This window comes from Onychostruthus taczanowskii, unplaced genomic scaffold, assembly GCF_017590055.1.
Source record: "Onychostruthus taczanowskii isolate IOZ18803 unplaced genomic scaffold, ASM1759005v1 scaffold58, whole genome shotgun sequence".
Taxonomy (NCBI): domain Eukaryota; kingdom Metazoa; phylum Chordata; class Aves; order Passeriformes; family Passeridae; genus Onychostruthus; species Onychostruthus taczanowskii.
This window is the reverse complement of record NW_024503457.1, coordinates 7,415,302-7,429,945: the sequence shown is the minus strand read 5'-3', so window position 1 is coordinate 7,429,945 and position 14,644 is coordinate 7,415,302. Positions and strand designations below refer to the sequence as shown.

The 14,644-nt window shown below is 41.8% G+C and overlaps 1 protein-coding gene across 9 annotated transcripts in view; it reads left to right on the top strand.

The window, feature by feature from the left end:
* Positions 1-10,888, top strand: part of MAP4K4 (mitogen-activated protein kinase kinase kinase kinase 4) — a 165,333-nt gene extending 154,445 nt beyond the window's left edge. For all 9 annotated transcript variants that reach the window (XM_041417996.1, XM_041417990.1, XM_041417994.1 and 6 more), the window contains 6 exons: positions 364-498; positions 2,837-2,937; positions 3,663-3,812; positions 4,635-4,794; positions 6,798-6,937; positions 7,658-10,888. In XM_041417996.1, the coding sequence (XP_041273930.1) occupies positions 364-498; positions 2,837-2,937; positions 3,663-3,812; positions 4,635-4,794; positions 6,798-6,937; positions 7,658-7,741 (770 nt within the window). In that variant the 3' untranslated portion in view covers positions 7,742-10,888. The remainder of the gene's footprint in view (positions 1-363; positions 499-2,836; positions 2,938-3,662; positions 3,813-4,634; positions 4,795-6,797; positions 6,938-7,657) is intronic.
* The last annotated feature ends 3,756 nt before the right edge of the window (positions 10,889-14,644 follow it).

Here is a 14,644-nt window from a genome sequence, read left to right as displayed (position 1 = left end):
ATATATATTTTTAATCTCAGTGCATGACTCTTTGGTGCTTTTGTTGTGGGAGTTCCCTGTTCTAGCAAAAGTTGTCTTGGTCCTAAGAACCAGATAGCTGAAGAGTTGTTCCCTTGAGTTTGTCATTTATGTTTATGTGGTACTACCATGTGTATCTGTCACTGATTAACTGGGAAAGCGCATGTCTGGGTGGAGTCTGGAGTGAAGCTGTTGTGGATGAAAAACTGAGGGAGATTTCTGTGGTTGCAGCATTTTCTCCTTCATTGTCAGTTTGTTCTGCAGAGCTTTCTGTTTGCCTGGGTAGGGCTTTTTGCAAGTACCTTCCTGTGGAGATAAACCATTTTTTTTTCATTTTGTGGTCAGGTAAGAAGAACAAGCTGCGAGTTTACTATTTGTCGTGGTTAAGAAATAAAATCCTTCACAATGATCCTGAAGTAGAAAAGAAACAGGGCTGGACAACGGTGGGCGACTTGGAAGGCTGTGTGCACTATAAAGTTGGTGAGTAGCAAATGCAGTAATCAAATAGTTGGGATAAAGGATGGCTGAGAAAGCGAACTGCAGTGCATGTAGCTGTTGGGTTGGTTTTATGTTTAGATGTCTTACCTGTTTCTCAGTGTGAACTTGCTGACAAGGCACCAAAGTAGATGGCAAGTTACAGGGTTAGATTGAAGATGAGAGGGGTTTTGTGGTGGGTTGGGAACTGGAGAGTTTGCAAATCCCATCTATCTCCTCTCTGTAATGGATGCAGCTTCCAGAAGGATGCTGATCTGGGCGGTGAGGGCTGGTAACATTTCACCACCTCTTTAGGTAATAGAGGGATTCTCGTCCCCAGCAACTGTTTCCTTTACTAACAAGTTTCCCATATCTTTTACCATGATGAATTTACGTGCTGGAACGTATTGAAAAAGTCTCTCTTTAACGTAGATTTTAGAGACTAGGAGAAAAAAAAAAGTGGGAGGAGAAAGAAAGGCCAGGTAGCAGATGAGCTTTGGGGAAGAATTTGGGAACAGAAGCATGTAGGTAACTTCAGGGTGATTCACTGATTCCTCTTAGATCATGAAATTCCCTAATGCCGTCTCAGATCTGCTGCAGTACAGTTACAGAATTAAATGTGTTTTCACCAGGCAGGTGCCCTTTGAGTGGTTTTAAGTAATTTAAATGGATTTGAGTATAAAAGCTTCCACCAAAGCTGGTGAAAGACATATAGGATTCACAGCCCGCGGAGTATATTCAGTGAGCCTGCTGCCCTGCCGGTGGGAATAGGAACCAAGAGCTCTTTCTCCTGCTTCAGTTTCACGGTGCATCCTAATGGGCACTGGATGTTGCCTCTGATTTGATTTTCTCCCAGGAGCCAGCTCAGTTCCTTTCCAGCTGTGTCAGTCAGTGTGGAGCAGCAGCAATCAAACTGTTCTCAGTCCCCTCCCGTCGTGCGTGTGCTCTTGGAAAAACCTGCTAATGGGGCGTAATCAATAACAATGGCAGTAAGTGACTGCTGAACCAGGAGCTTGACCCCGAAAACAATTAATAATGCACTTCTCTGGTATCATACCCCAGGGTGTCAGCAGCATAATGAAGTGGCCTGTTAACAATACATCAGCAGCTATTGAAAGGAGGCTTTCCAGCAGGGAAGCGTCTGAAACAAAGAGCATTCTCTTCGTGATGAAGAGGGGTTTGTTAGCCTGGGCTGCAGCCTGGCACTGAACTTCCCTCTGGAGCACAGAAATACAGTGGATTTTTTCAGGTAGTGCGAGGCCTCTTTGACAGCTGCGCTTCAGTTCCCAAGAAGGAGAGTTCTGCCAGGAGCTGGGCTTGCAGTCTGGACGCTGTCACCGAGGCAGCTGGCACTGATCACTTCCTTGTCTCTTTGATGCAACAGGGGTCTCCGATGTCAGGGTGAAGTGGTATTTATGGATCTCAGTTGCTTCAGGCAACTTTTGGCTCCTCTAAATGAGAAATTGCTCTTTTGAAACTTAAGATTTGGGTGAATTCCCAGATAGCACCCAGAGCAAATAATAAGTATTATCAAATGTCCCCTTTCACAGATGAGGTGGTTTTGTTCAACACCCCCCTCTTCCCCGTGAAAAAAAATTCCAGGAAGTCTTGTAAGCTAGACAAGAGCGAACAAAAGCTCTGTTTTTAGTCAGTACAGCTGTGGAGGTTGAGAGACTTTTTTTTGTCTGTTGAAGAAGTGTCAAGTTCCTTAACACTTACAGTTCAGTCTTGCTTTCCTGCAGAGTTCAAAGAGCAAGTAGTAGCATGGATCAGTAGTACAATGACACTTTATTTCTGATAAATTATGTGAATTTTTTTTCTTTTTCTCAAATGAGTTATCTCAGAATTTAGGGACAAAGGAAAGTGCTCCACTATTAAACTTGTCTTTTGCTCTTGAAATTGAGTTATGTTGTAATTTTCATTTCTTCCTCCTTTCCTCTGGGTAATTTTTCCATCAGCTCAATCTAGCACTGTTGTGACTGGAACTGCCAGTAATGGACTCTTCCAGTCATGGCCTTCTTTTATTGGAATGTCCCTGAAAACAGCTTTTCTTGTCTTGGTGACTAAGCACTGTCCAATGTGGAAAAAAAAATAAAGTGGAAATAAGCACTAAGTTAATTCTAAAGATGGTAACATGGTCAGTTGCTAGTAAGAGTAATGACTTCTGTAGCATAAATGTATAAAAGAGCTTAACTAGTCAGAAGTAGCAATCCTAAAATGCAATGCTACTAAACTCTCAAAATTACAGTATTTCTTCATGCTTACATGACTTGTCTTCTTTCTTGATATAACTGGAATGACTTCGGCATTATGCTTAATTATTTTTTGTTTCCTTTATTTTCAGTAAAATATGAAAGAATCAAGTTCTTGGTAATTGCATTGAAGAGTTCTGTGGAAGTCTATGCATGGGCACCAAAGCCATACCATAAATTTATGGCCTTTAAGGTAACAGTATATTTCAGCCATAGGTAGGATTTTCTCATAACCACTTGCAGTTATTCCCTTTACAAAAATGTTCTGACATTGTGTCATGGCCATATTCCAAGTTCTTTGAAAAATCTCCACAAACTTTGTGTTATATTTTAATTTAGGAGGGTTTTTTTTTTAATTCTAAGAGTCAATACATTTAAAGGTCTAAATTGTAACTGAGCATAAACTAATAATGACACAACATCCCAATTTTTTTTTGCTCTCTCTATTAATAAAACGTGGGACAGAGAGAAGTGGACTTGAGTCTAAGCTTCTCTGTCTGAGCACAGCAAGTCATGAAGTGATATTCAGCAATGCTATGGGACTGTTTTTGAATATTGCTAGAATGAAATTGGCTGGTTTGGTATAATTGCCAGGCTGGCTTACAGACAGTTACTGTGGGTTGTGCAGATGGAAGTACTACAGGAGTGCCGAATTGCCCCGAACTTTGGCGAAAACAATTCTTAATAAAAAAACAAATGGACCAAGTAAACCCTACAGAATATAGCCTAGGTGACTGAAATGCAGCAGTTTGCAGAGTAATCTGTCCATGGGAGACGTGTCAGCCTAATGGGTCTGCTGTCCAGGGACCAGAGGGATGTGGAGGAATAAATCCACAATGCGTGCATGTGAGCATGTTTTTATAAACCCCATTGTTGTTCTAAGCAGTAAAGTAAATCTCACTGATGGTTGTCTCACAGTCATTTGGAGAATTGGTACATAAGCCATTGCTGGTGGATCTAACCGTAGAAGAGGGTCAGAGACTAAAAGTGATCTATGGCTCCTGCGCTGGCTTCCATGCTGTTGATGTGGATTCAGGATCGGTCTATGATATTTATCTACCAACACATGTAAGAGCTGCTGTTGTGTCTGGGTTTGTCTCTTCCTTTCTGGTGGGTCACCCCCCACCTCCAACCCCTTCCTTTCCCCAAATGACCGATGTGTCAGGCTGTCCTTGTGGATCACTGCCAGATGTTTGCAGTGGTATATTGGGTGCAGGGGTCTGAGCAGATAAGGCCACATGTGCTGTGGAGTTTGTGTCTCACAGTCAGTCCTCACCCCATAATCAGTGTGTCTCTATGGTTTGGAGTTGCTCACTCAGATCTGATGAGGACCAGTGTTACTGTTTGAGGGGTGGCAGCTAAGTGGCCGAGTACCCTGCAAAGGTCCAGCAGCACAAATGACATAACAGCCCAAGGATGGGTTTCTAAAGGGTTGGCAAAGACCAGGTGACCTTAGCTACCAAGGTTTCCTGTTGTTCACTGTACACAGAGGTGTCAGATGGGCCACCCCAAGCACTATTCATTGCAGTGCAGAGATCTGAGGTCTGCATTTGCTCTGCTGCCCCAGGCTCCCTTTCTGCACATGGAAAGAAATGGGGAACCTTACAGAGAAATTAATCTTTCCTCATTTAGATGTCTGCCTTAAGATGAGAGGATTTCTGCTCCAGGGGTTTACAGATCTTGGTCACTGTGGTGTCTGGCTTGAGGGCAGCAGATATGACTTGTAAAGTTAATGAATTTGGGACTTGATGATCTTTAGGGTCCAAGCTATCCCAAGCCATCCTATGATTCTGTGAATCCCTGCTGTGACAGCCAAAACCAAAATTCCCCATCCCTTTCTTCTAGCACAGGCTCTGCAGCATTAAATTGCTTTCCCTTCTGTCTCTGTAGATCCAGAGTAGTATCCAACCTCACGCAATCATTATCCTCCCAAACACTGATGGGATGGAGCTGCTGGTCTGCTACGAGGATGAAGGAGTTTATGTCAACACATATGGAAGGATAACCAAGGATGTGGTTCTGCAGTGGGGAGAAATGCCAACTTCAGTTGGTAAGTGCCTCTGGTGAGCCGTGTGCTCTTAGGGAGTGTGAGTCTGTGTGCACATGGGCAGAAGGAGGGAACATTGAGTGTGCTGCTTCTGCATCTGAAGTCAGTGCTGTATTGTTTCTGGAAAACAACTGTGCAAAGTGAAGAGTAATCATATGGATCTGCTTTGTGCTAAAGTTTTTGTGAATAAAACCCAAACAATCAGTTTGAGGAGTTCATGATTGAGAAATTCACCATGACTTCTTTAGGTCCTCTGTACCTCTGTAGAAATTCACCATGAACCTGCTGCAGAATTTTTTGCTAGACGGCCACAAAATTGTGGAAACCTTTCAGTATTAAGGCATATAAAGTGGCAGATGAGTAAAATATTATGGATAAGTCTATGTAGACAACAAAAGATGTACCTCACTTGATGTCTTTAATTCACCTTCAGATTCTCATCTCTCCTAGCACCACTCTCCCTCATCTCTCCGGCTCAGAACAAGATGGAGAGTGAGAACAGTGAGTGTAGTACACAAGTACACACCAGAATCCCTCCTGCTTGTGCTGCTGTAATTCAGTGCAGAGCAAAGCAAGGGCTGTAGGCACACTCTCCTTTTGTTGGGCAAGCACATTGCATTTTATGGGCTGTGGGATGGCTGCACACATTGGGAAAGGACTGCTGATAGCTGTTTGAGCAACACGAGCAACAATGCAGGAGGAAATTTAAAGAAGTTAGATGCACAGCATGTTCCCTGCTGTGCTGATTAACTCTTGACTAGATCTAAAAGCAAGCAGAATATATCAGCTGGCAGATTCCAGAGCCTTTGGAGACTTGAATGCTTGTGAAGTAGTCAATGGCACTTAGACCATCAACACCATCTGAACTTCTCATCTGGCAATTTTTAGTAACTATTGGGCCCAGTTAGCACTAGTAGAGCATTTAAAAAGGAATCATTTTCCATTGGGATGGTATATGCACTGTTGGTGTACATTATACTATAGTAGATAATTTGATTTAATTTCACTGAAAACTAATATGAATATGTTATATAAAAGGAAAGTACTGTAATGTTAAATATTTTTTAATTTTGCTGGCTAGGAAGTCCTTTTTATTCTTCTGTTAAGTATGCATGCAAATCAGAGGCAACAGCTTAGTTTTCATTAAGTTCCCTTATGTTATTTTTGACAGCATTCCTGAAACTGTCCATCAAATTGCTTTGTGAATATACCTTTTTATATTGCTGGTGACTTTACTTTTTATTTAATTTGCTTACTGCTATCAAAAATAGATTTTTTTTCCTCATGCTACTACTAATCTGTGTTACCTGTGACACTCGAAGGAAAAATGTTTGATTTGTTGTTTTATTTGTGCACAAAGGAATGCAGTATGTCACATAATATTTCTACTTCGAGAGCTTGATGTGAACCTCTTGTGAGATACCCAGATTGATTTTCAGTTTGTTTTCTCAAGGAGATTATCAGTTTTTCAATTATTACTCCTTTTAAGAGAGGGTAGATAATTTTTTCCTAGTTTTACCTTTCCCTCTCATTCTTTGTTTTTGCTGACAAGCTCCATCAAGGAGGGAAATAACACACAAGACACAGAGCTGGTGCTTGGGATGTACTGTAGTGGATGGGCTTAGTCTGTTTAAACCTTGGCTTCTGCTTTCTCCTAGTCAACACCTAATTAATATGTCTCTTTGTCCCAGACTTGGAAGAAAAAGCCTGTGTAAAAGCTCAATGTTCCTCCTGTTTAATTAAAGGTTATAAAGTTTCCTTTGTTATGAATGCTCAAGGAAGAAGCATATAACATAGAAAACACGCAAAAGAAATTAAAATTAAAAAAAGGTATTTTTTAGGCATCTTGAATGTTCTGAGGACAGAAATAGCCCTCTGAACATGTGTGTAGCTACAATAATGCACATGCAGGTAATTTTTAACTAGAGTGTGTCAGGATATTCCATGCATTCCCCATTTCTCCTGTTGCCCTCTGCCCATCCTAATGTGCTGTTTTCTCTCCAAAGCATACATCCGATCTAACCAGATCATGGGCTGGGGAGAAAAAGCTATCGAAATACGGTCGGTGGAAACTGGACACTTGGATGGTGTGTTCATGCACAAGAGGGCACAGAGACTCAAATTCTTATGTGAACGCAATGACAAGGTACATTCCCTCCCACCAAGTTTTTGCCAAGATGATAAATGTGTACTTCAGCTGGGTACTTAGGTTGGGTTGACCCTGACCAGCAGCCAAACACCCAGCCAGCCTCAAACTCTCTCCCCTTACCCATGGAAGGGAAAGAAAATAGTCAGAAGGCAAAAAGGCTCATGGATCAAGATACGGACAGTTTAATAAGATGGCAAAAGTTTAATAAGACAGCTTCTACATGCAAGCCAGACAAAATAAAGAGTTAATACATAGTCTCCCATGGGCAGGTGGATGTCCAGATGTTTTCCACACATAATGCTTGCTTGAGAAGGCAGATGTCATCACCACAGCGTCCCTCCTTTCCCTGAGCTTTTATTGGTGTACGTGATGCTGTATATTATACATCCATTTGGTCAGTTTGGGTCAGCTGTCCCAGCATTGTCCCCTTCCAGCCTTTTGCCCATCCCAGCCCACTGGCCTTTTAGGGGTGAGGGAGCTGCAGAGAAAGCCTTGATGCTGTGCCAGTGTTGTTCAGCAGTAGCCAAAACACAGATGTGTTAACAACGCTGTTTAACACAGGTGCAGAGCCCTGCACCCTACAGGCTGCTATGAGGAGCATCAGCTCCATCCCCACCAGCCCAGACTGCAATTGCACTGCAGATACTGTGACAGTGAAGGCACATTGGAACCGCTGCTGTCCTGCCTGTTGAATTTGCCAATCTCTTTTCTTTGCAGGTTTTCTTTGCCTCCGTGCGGTCAGGTGGAAGCAGTCAAGTCTATTTCATGACCCTTGGCAGGACTTCACTTCTGAGCTGGTAGAAGCAGTGGGATTTGGAGAGGAATTGCTGACATCCAGAGTCTGAGATCTTCATAACTTGGAATTATTTTCAACTGGAGTACAGACCTGCACGAGTGCAGCGCTCTGTGTAAATGTGTGTGCAGGCATCACTGGTGTTAGGTTTCTTTATGTTTTTCAACTGAGGCTGCGACGCAGCTGGTGCTGTAAAGATATTGCCATCAGGTGCTACAATGTCTTTGAGATTTGGGATCACGCTAGAAAGCTACAGGTCTTCTTTTCCCTTCAGCTCCAGTATTCCTAGGATTTGAAGGACTCTGTTTGTTAGTGTTAAAACAGAGGAGGGGGGGAAAAAAGGAAGAAAAACAAACCAGGCTTACCATGACCATGTTGTTTGTTGAGTGGACAAGAGGCAGGCAAGAGAAGGTGAGAAGTGGTGTAGAGAGTCAGACTGGCTGAAACAGAGGGCAGATCTAGTCTAGTAATGTTAACAATGTATTTAATTGACATTTCTTTTTTGTAATGTGACAATATGTGGACAAAGAGGAAGGTGCAGGTTTTAAGAAGTTAATATTTATAAAATGTGAAAGACACAGTGACTAGGATAACTTCTTTTTGGGGACAGGGAGGGTGGGAAGGGGCTTGGGGTGGAATTCTTAGGGTTTTTCTGTTTCTGCAGTTTTATTTTGGCCTGGCCAATAACTTTAGTCATTTTCTGTGTACCAGGTGTTGCCTGAAACATGTGCAGGTGATATTAAAAAAAAAAGGAAAAAAAAATTCATTTTCTATAATGATTCTGTGTTAGGCCAGAACTTGGTTATGTCACAGTATTAGCACTGCCTCAGTTAAAGGTTTAATTTTTGTTTAAACCTAGAAGTGCAACAACAGTTTTACCACAGTCTGCACTTGCAGAACTAAAAAAAAAAAAAAAAAGAAAAAAAAAGAAAAAAAGGAATAAAATCCAAACCACATATGTTTATTTTTTTGTGCCTACCTCATTGTTTTTAATGCATAAAATAAAAGAGGTGGTTTAGTTTATACGTTTTTAGAAGAAAACCATTAATGTCTAATTTAATCTTAATACCAAAACTACCAGATTGAAAGGTTTCTGACTGTTATTGCATGGCAAGTTTCAGCAGGAGGAGCGAGTAGTCCATTGGGGCAATAGTCATAGCGGTATGGCAGTGAGACACTGATCAATGTAATCTGCTTACAAAATTTGGTAAAACAAGCATTTTATAAACCAGTTTCATCCTTAATAGAAGTAAGAATTTAGCCTAAACCAGAGGTTTGACTCTTCTAACACATGGGCTTAGTAACAGGCAGGTTAAGTAACTAGGCTAGTTCTATAAATTGTTAAATGTTGTAGGAAACATTTTGGGGCGGTGATGTTTTTCTTCTTAAAGAATGCAATGCACTAAAACTCTTTTAAGAATGTAGTTAATACTGCTTATTCATAAAAACAGCGTATACCTGTGTTTAGATGTAAGATCCCAGCTCTGGCTTTTTTCCTTTCTTTTTTTTTTTTTTTTTTTTTTTTTTAAAGTCAGTTTTATTTCATGAATAAGTTCTGACATTTTTAATAAATGTCTTGAGAGTAATAATTTGTTTAGTGGCTACATGTTCATTACTTGAGAAATCTTGAGTGTATAATAATCTGTTGGTGTTGTAATAATGCACAGTGTCACGATTCAGCCATTTTCCTTTTGGTTTTCTTTTTTTTTCCCCCTTAATTCCTTTGGTGGGGTACTTTGCTGACAGCTGCCTTAAGCTGTTCATTTAGTGAACAGGCTCTCAGTGTTTCATGGGCTTTGTCTTCTGCTGTGGTTAACTTTCCTTCATGGCATGACAGGTAGGGCTTTTTAAACACGTATTCTTCAATTCAGTCAAGCTGATGGCTCGAGCGACTGGTCACACAATCAATTAAGAGCCAAGAGCACCAAGTGTGCAAAGCTCAGACTCAACAGACCCTTCTTTTGGTGTCGAATCTGACTGCTGTAAATCCTTCAACCCCGACCAGCGCTGCTGCTGAAGACTCTCCTTCGAACGTCGCAGAGGTTGAAAAGCGAGCGGTAATCGCGTACCTCCAGCGCATGCGTGTGCACACAGCAACCCCCACTCCCCCACCCCCCAAAAAGAATCAAAACTCAAGAAAGCCTTACATTTGCTGGCGGAGGAATACCTAGAACTATTTTTTTTTAATTGTATGACTTTTGGATAGTGTTGAAGGTGAAGGATGTGTTCTTTTCAGGCCCGGTGTGGTCAGCCAGAAGAACGATCAACCTTTTGTACTATAATGAACTAAAGGGGACTCGGAAATCCAGCGTGATGGTAGACATGGGTGTGATCACAGAGCTGCCCTGTAGTGTAGTTTGCCGAAGCTGATTCGATCGAATGTCAGTCTGCGTGATTTAAATCTTCCAGTGCTATGTGGTCAAAATTAATCTAGTCCTTGAAAGCTGATGCTATTCACCTAGAGGAAGATGCTCCAGTGCTATAGGGATGCCCAGGTCATGGATATGTGCTGTTGAAGTTTTCAGGCTCCGGGGGAGGGTGGAAATCTCCTTCCTTCAGAGGGCCTGCCCATCTGGCAGCTTCTGCCTCCGCAGAAGTGCCAGCATGGCAAGGTAAAAACAGTATTACAAAACCACTTCGTATACCAACATTGAACTCTTCAAACAGTGCTTTTGTAAGCAAAGAAGAAAAGAAAAGCTCCTAGGTTTAGTTTTAAGCTTTAATAAGTAATAATTTTCTGTATCTTTAAGTCAAAGTAACCCTAACTTGTATGACTGCAGTGTTTTTATTTTTTATCTTATGCACATGTTATGTTGGAGAAAATGTTTACAAAAATGGTTTTGTTACACTAATGTGCATCACATATTTATGGTTTATTTGAAAGTGATTTTTGTGGGTTTTTTAGTTTTTCATAGTAGTAGTAGTACACTTTTTGTGATTTATAACCCCAAACTCTGCTGATTATAAAGATGCTAAACAATAATACAAAATGACAAACTGCATTAAAATTACTAATCGTAGAGCTGCAAAGCAGACTGGTGACAAGTAAAACACTCAGCCTTTTTTTTGCAGTGCTATCTAACTTGTCTTCTGTGTATTATGGAAATTACTGTTTTTTCCCCGTTTTTCCTTAAATAAAGTCAAATTGACACCTATTGTATGTGAAAAGTACTTTGAATATCTACTGGCTGCAGAAATCAAGCTGCATGTTGCCTAGTTGCATGTTACCATAAGAACAAAAGACTTATTGTCAAATCTCATACTTTTAGAGACTTTGACAATAAATGTGGGCTTTTTTTTTTTTTTTTTTTTTTTTTTTTTTTTTCCTTAAAGCCCAATCTCCTGGTGCAGTTGCTCTTTTGAGAATTGCAATTTTTGCTTTTACAGAGAAAGGAGACTGAAAATCTTAGAAATGTGAGTGTGGGGCCGGAAAGGAGTTGCACAAGGAGAGCTTGGGTGCATTGTGAACGTGCCCTCCTGCCACGCTGCCTTCAGGCATGTGGTTTTTGTAAGCTGGCATTGCTTTATTGTCAAGAGTGCAATGAACAGTACTCCTGAGCCGGACTCTTGCACAGCATAAAAGCATGGCTCCAAAAAAGCCAGGCTTCTCCTAAGCTGCAAATACTGAGGAGGTTTGATCCAAAGTTGCTGGTTTTGCCCCCGGGGTTTCCCTTGGGCTTTGCCTGTGTTTTTCCACCAGAGGCTGTGTCTGTTTTCTGAAATGGAGATAAGCACTAGACATTTCCTTCCGACTAGGCTGGTCTCTAGGAGAAGGAGGAGGAAGTCTGTGGTCCCAGACTTCTGCCTTTCCTTTCATCTGCAGAAGGCATGGGATGTGGTGTAAGTTGAAACATGTTTCAGGTTTCATTTGCTTCCTATAGACAAAAGTATCTGAAATCCATAAGCCTCACAGCTTTTCCACTTCTGCAAGGATAGATACTGACTGAGCTTTAAAAACTCAAGTCCAGCCAACTGCTGGTCAGGTTCCTGCTGGCTTCCCTCCAGTTGCTGCTTCCGAGCTCCTGGTTTTCCTCAGTCATCCGTGATCCATTGTTGAACATGCTTAGGTGCAGTTGGGTGAGCACTGTTAGCGGGTTGTGAAGACAGATGTGAGCTGATGCTTGTTCCAGTGTGCAGTAAGTGGCTGCAAGCAGCAACCCCAGATGGGAGTTTAGGAGCAGGTGCTGGCAGAGGCAGTGGAGAACAGGGAAAACCTTTGTGCTTCTCTGAAGGAAGGCACAATTATGGTGACTTACAGTAAGAAGGAAATTAAAAAAGATAAGAGCATTGGAAACCATGTAGCAGATCTCATTCCTCTATGTGACTTGCGTAGGTAGCAGCGGTGAGAGAGACACAGATTTTTACTTTGTAGGGAGGGAGGGATGTCCATGGGGTGGAAGAGAACAAACAGTGCAGCAAAGGATGCACATGTGAATCTTTAAAATTAACAATTGAATTAGTCAAGCCATCAAGAAAGAAGTCATCAAATGTCAAACTTGAAATAATTTTTTTACAAAGCTTTTAAAAATGCATATTAAATATTAGTAAAGTGCAGAACACTTACCTAGGAGATTGAAGCAGCAAAAATCTAAATTAGAAATGATAAGGGCCAGCCCTTTTCAGCAGGTTGCTCTGTTAAAAGTCTTGTGCTAGAGCAATAGGATTGCACAGAACTGTATGTGGAGGTGGGAAAGTCCTGTTTTGTGGGCTGCTTACCTTTCGTGCAGAGACCTTGTTAATTCTTCTGCTTGTATTCATGTCTGGGATGAGGACTGTAATACTGCTGAAAAGACACTGAAGTTGGAGAAACTTTAAATGCAAGAAAAGAGGTGATGGCAGAGAAGGGACTTGGCACTGTGCCTTCAACACAGGCCTCCACGGTCTCAAAATGCTCCATAGCAACAACTACAGTAGTAGTAATGGGACTGCATTTCCACCGTAGGGTCTTAACTTGTGAACTCCAGCATCTCAGCCCAAAGCTGTTTCACTCTTCAAAAATCACTATAAAGAAATACTAGCACTGAGTTGTGCCCCTTTGCCCAAGGGGTGTTCAATGAGCAGTTGTCACAGCCAGCCTGGGTCACTTGCTGCTGGCTGTTACTTTGCCAGGGAATCCCAACCAGTCCAGCAGGGAAACACTGCTGGGAACTTAACCGTGAGAAGACTTTTTTTGCCCATGAGGAATAGGCTTTATGGCTGGGATTCCATCTGCACGTGAAGGGTGTCCCTTGCCTGCTGGACTGTATCGGGGTGTGTAAAGAGATGTGGGTTCAAAGACCTGTGTGTGCTCAGCAGCTGTAATAGTGTTCAGTTGGAGCTGCCTTCCAGTATGTACAAATTCACTGCTGAGCTCCAGCGCCCAGCTTTTGGCCTATTTCCAACCCATTCAAAACAGGAAAGCTGGTAACAGCTGTCTTCTTTTGACTTAACTTTTTTTTTTTTTTTAAGGTTTTTTTTTTAACACACTGCTGTGTTGGTGCTGCTTGGGGAGGTGTGAAAATGCAAGGACAGGCCAAAACTAGCACAGCCACTATAGCCACTTGGACTGCTGTGAAGGTTACTGATTGGGGGAATTAAAGAGGAACGTCAGGTAATAATTGTAGTCACTTAATTTTTCACTCCATGATCGTGTGGCTCTATGCAGCATATGCTCCTAAAGGGTAAAAACTCTGCCCCAGAAATACTGATAATCTTACTCTCCTTATCTAACTGATTTATCCCAGTCTTGATCTAAACAATAATAAACTTGGGAGAGAAGGAGGGAGGAAGGTGTTTTATTAGTTAAGAAAATAAATCCCTGACTCAATCAAAATATGCCCTTTCCAGCTGAGGAAATGACAGGGTACTTTCTTTGTTAAATTCTAGTAGGAAATTCACTTTAATGTTTCCTTTTCAGGCTCTTTTGATTCTGTGGTGTAAAAATGTGGCATGGGAAAATCAGATTAATTTGTTCCAATTGCTGCATGCGACTCAGTTTTTACTTGCCCTCTGTGTGAAATTTATATTGCACAGTCTTGTGTTTGTCATTCAGCTTAATTTGTCCATTAAAAGGCATTACCGTACTTCCATTTTATTTTAATATTTGCATCTTCCAAGCAATCTTGCCCAGGCCATGTTACCCATGGAAAAAAATGCATTTCTGTCTCTGCAACAGCTGTTGGAGTGAAGGGATTGTAAATACTGCTGCATTGGCTCTTGTCACAGGGCGGTTACAGACAATTTCTGGTGGAATCCTGTCAGTATAGTTAGCAAGACTCTAATCTTACAAACAGGCAAAGCTGAAAGACAGAGTAAATGATGTGTTTGGCAGCTTTTAGTGAGTCAGAGGGATAGTTAGAAAACAGGTTTTTAGTTTAAGATTCTTCAAGGCAACCATTAAACCACTTTGGCCCCTTTGGGTGTGGGCATCTCCCTGGTGTTTGGTGAAGAGTGTGGCCCACAAGGTCACATTTCTGGGCCAGATGCTGACTAACCTTTTGGCAATTGAGACAGGAAGGCATTTAGCAAGGTGAGATCTGTGAGAGAGCAAAGAGCACATTTTCTGCATTATTGCAATGATTTTACCAAATTTTGTACCACCGCTAAAGGATACGAGTTCATGTAGCTTGGCATAGAGCATGCTTACTTGGAACAAGGAAAAGTCCTGGCTTTTGGCAGTGCTGTGTCTCCTACTGGTGGTGCTGCCAGGCAGAGGTGAACCTGGGTCTTCCTGGAAGAGCCTTGTCAAGAACTTTCTCAGCTTTATCTTCAAACATAACATAGACAAAATCTAACCTGTCTTCCCCCAAGCACTTAGTTGTGTCCTAACATCCACCTAATGCCAGAGTCCCACCACGGTGCAGCCTACACAGAGCAGTTGGCAAAGCCAGACTGGTGAGCACATACAAAAGCTCTGTCCTAAGAACAGTCTC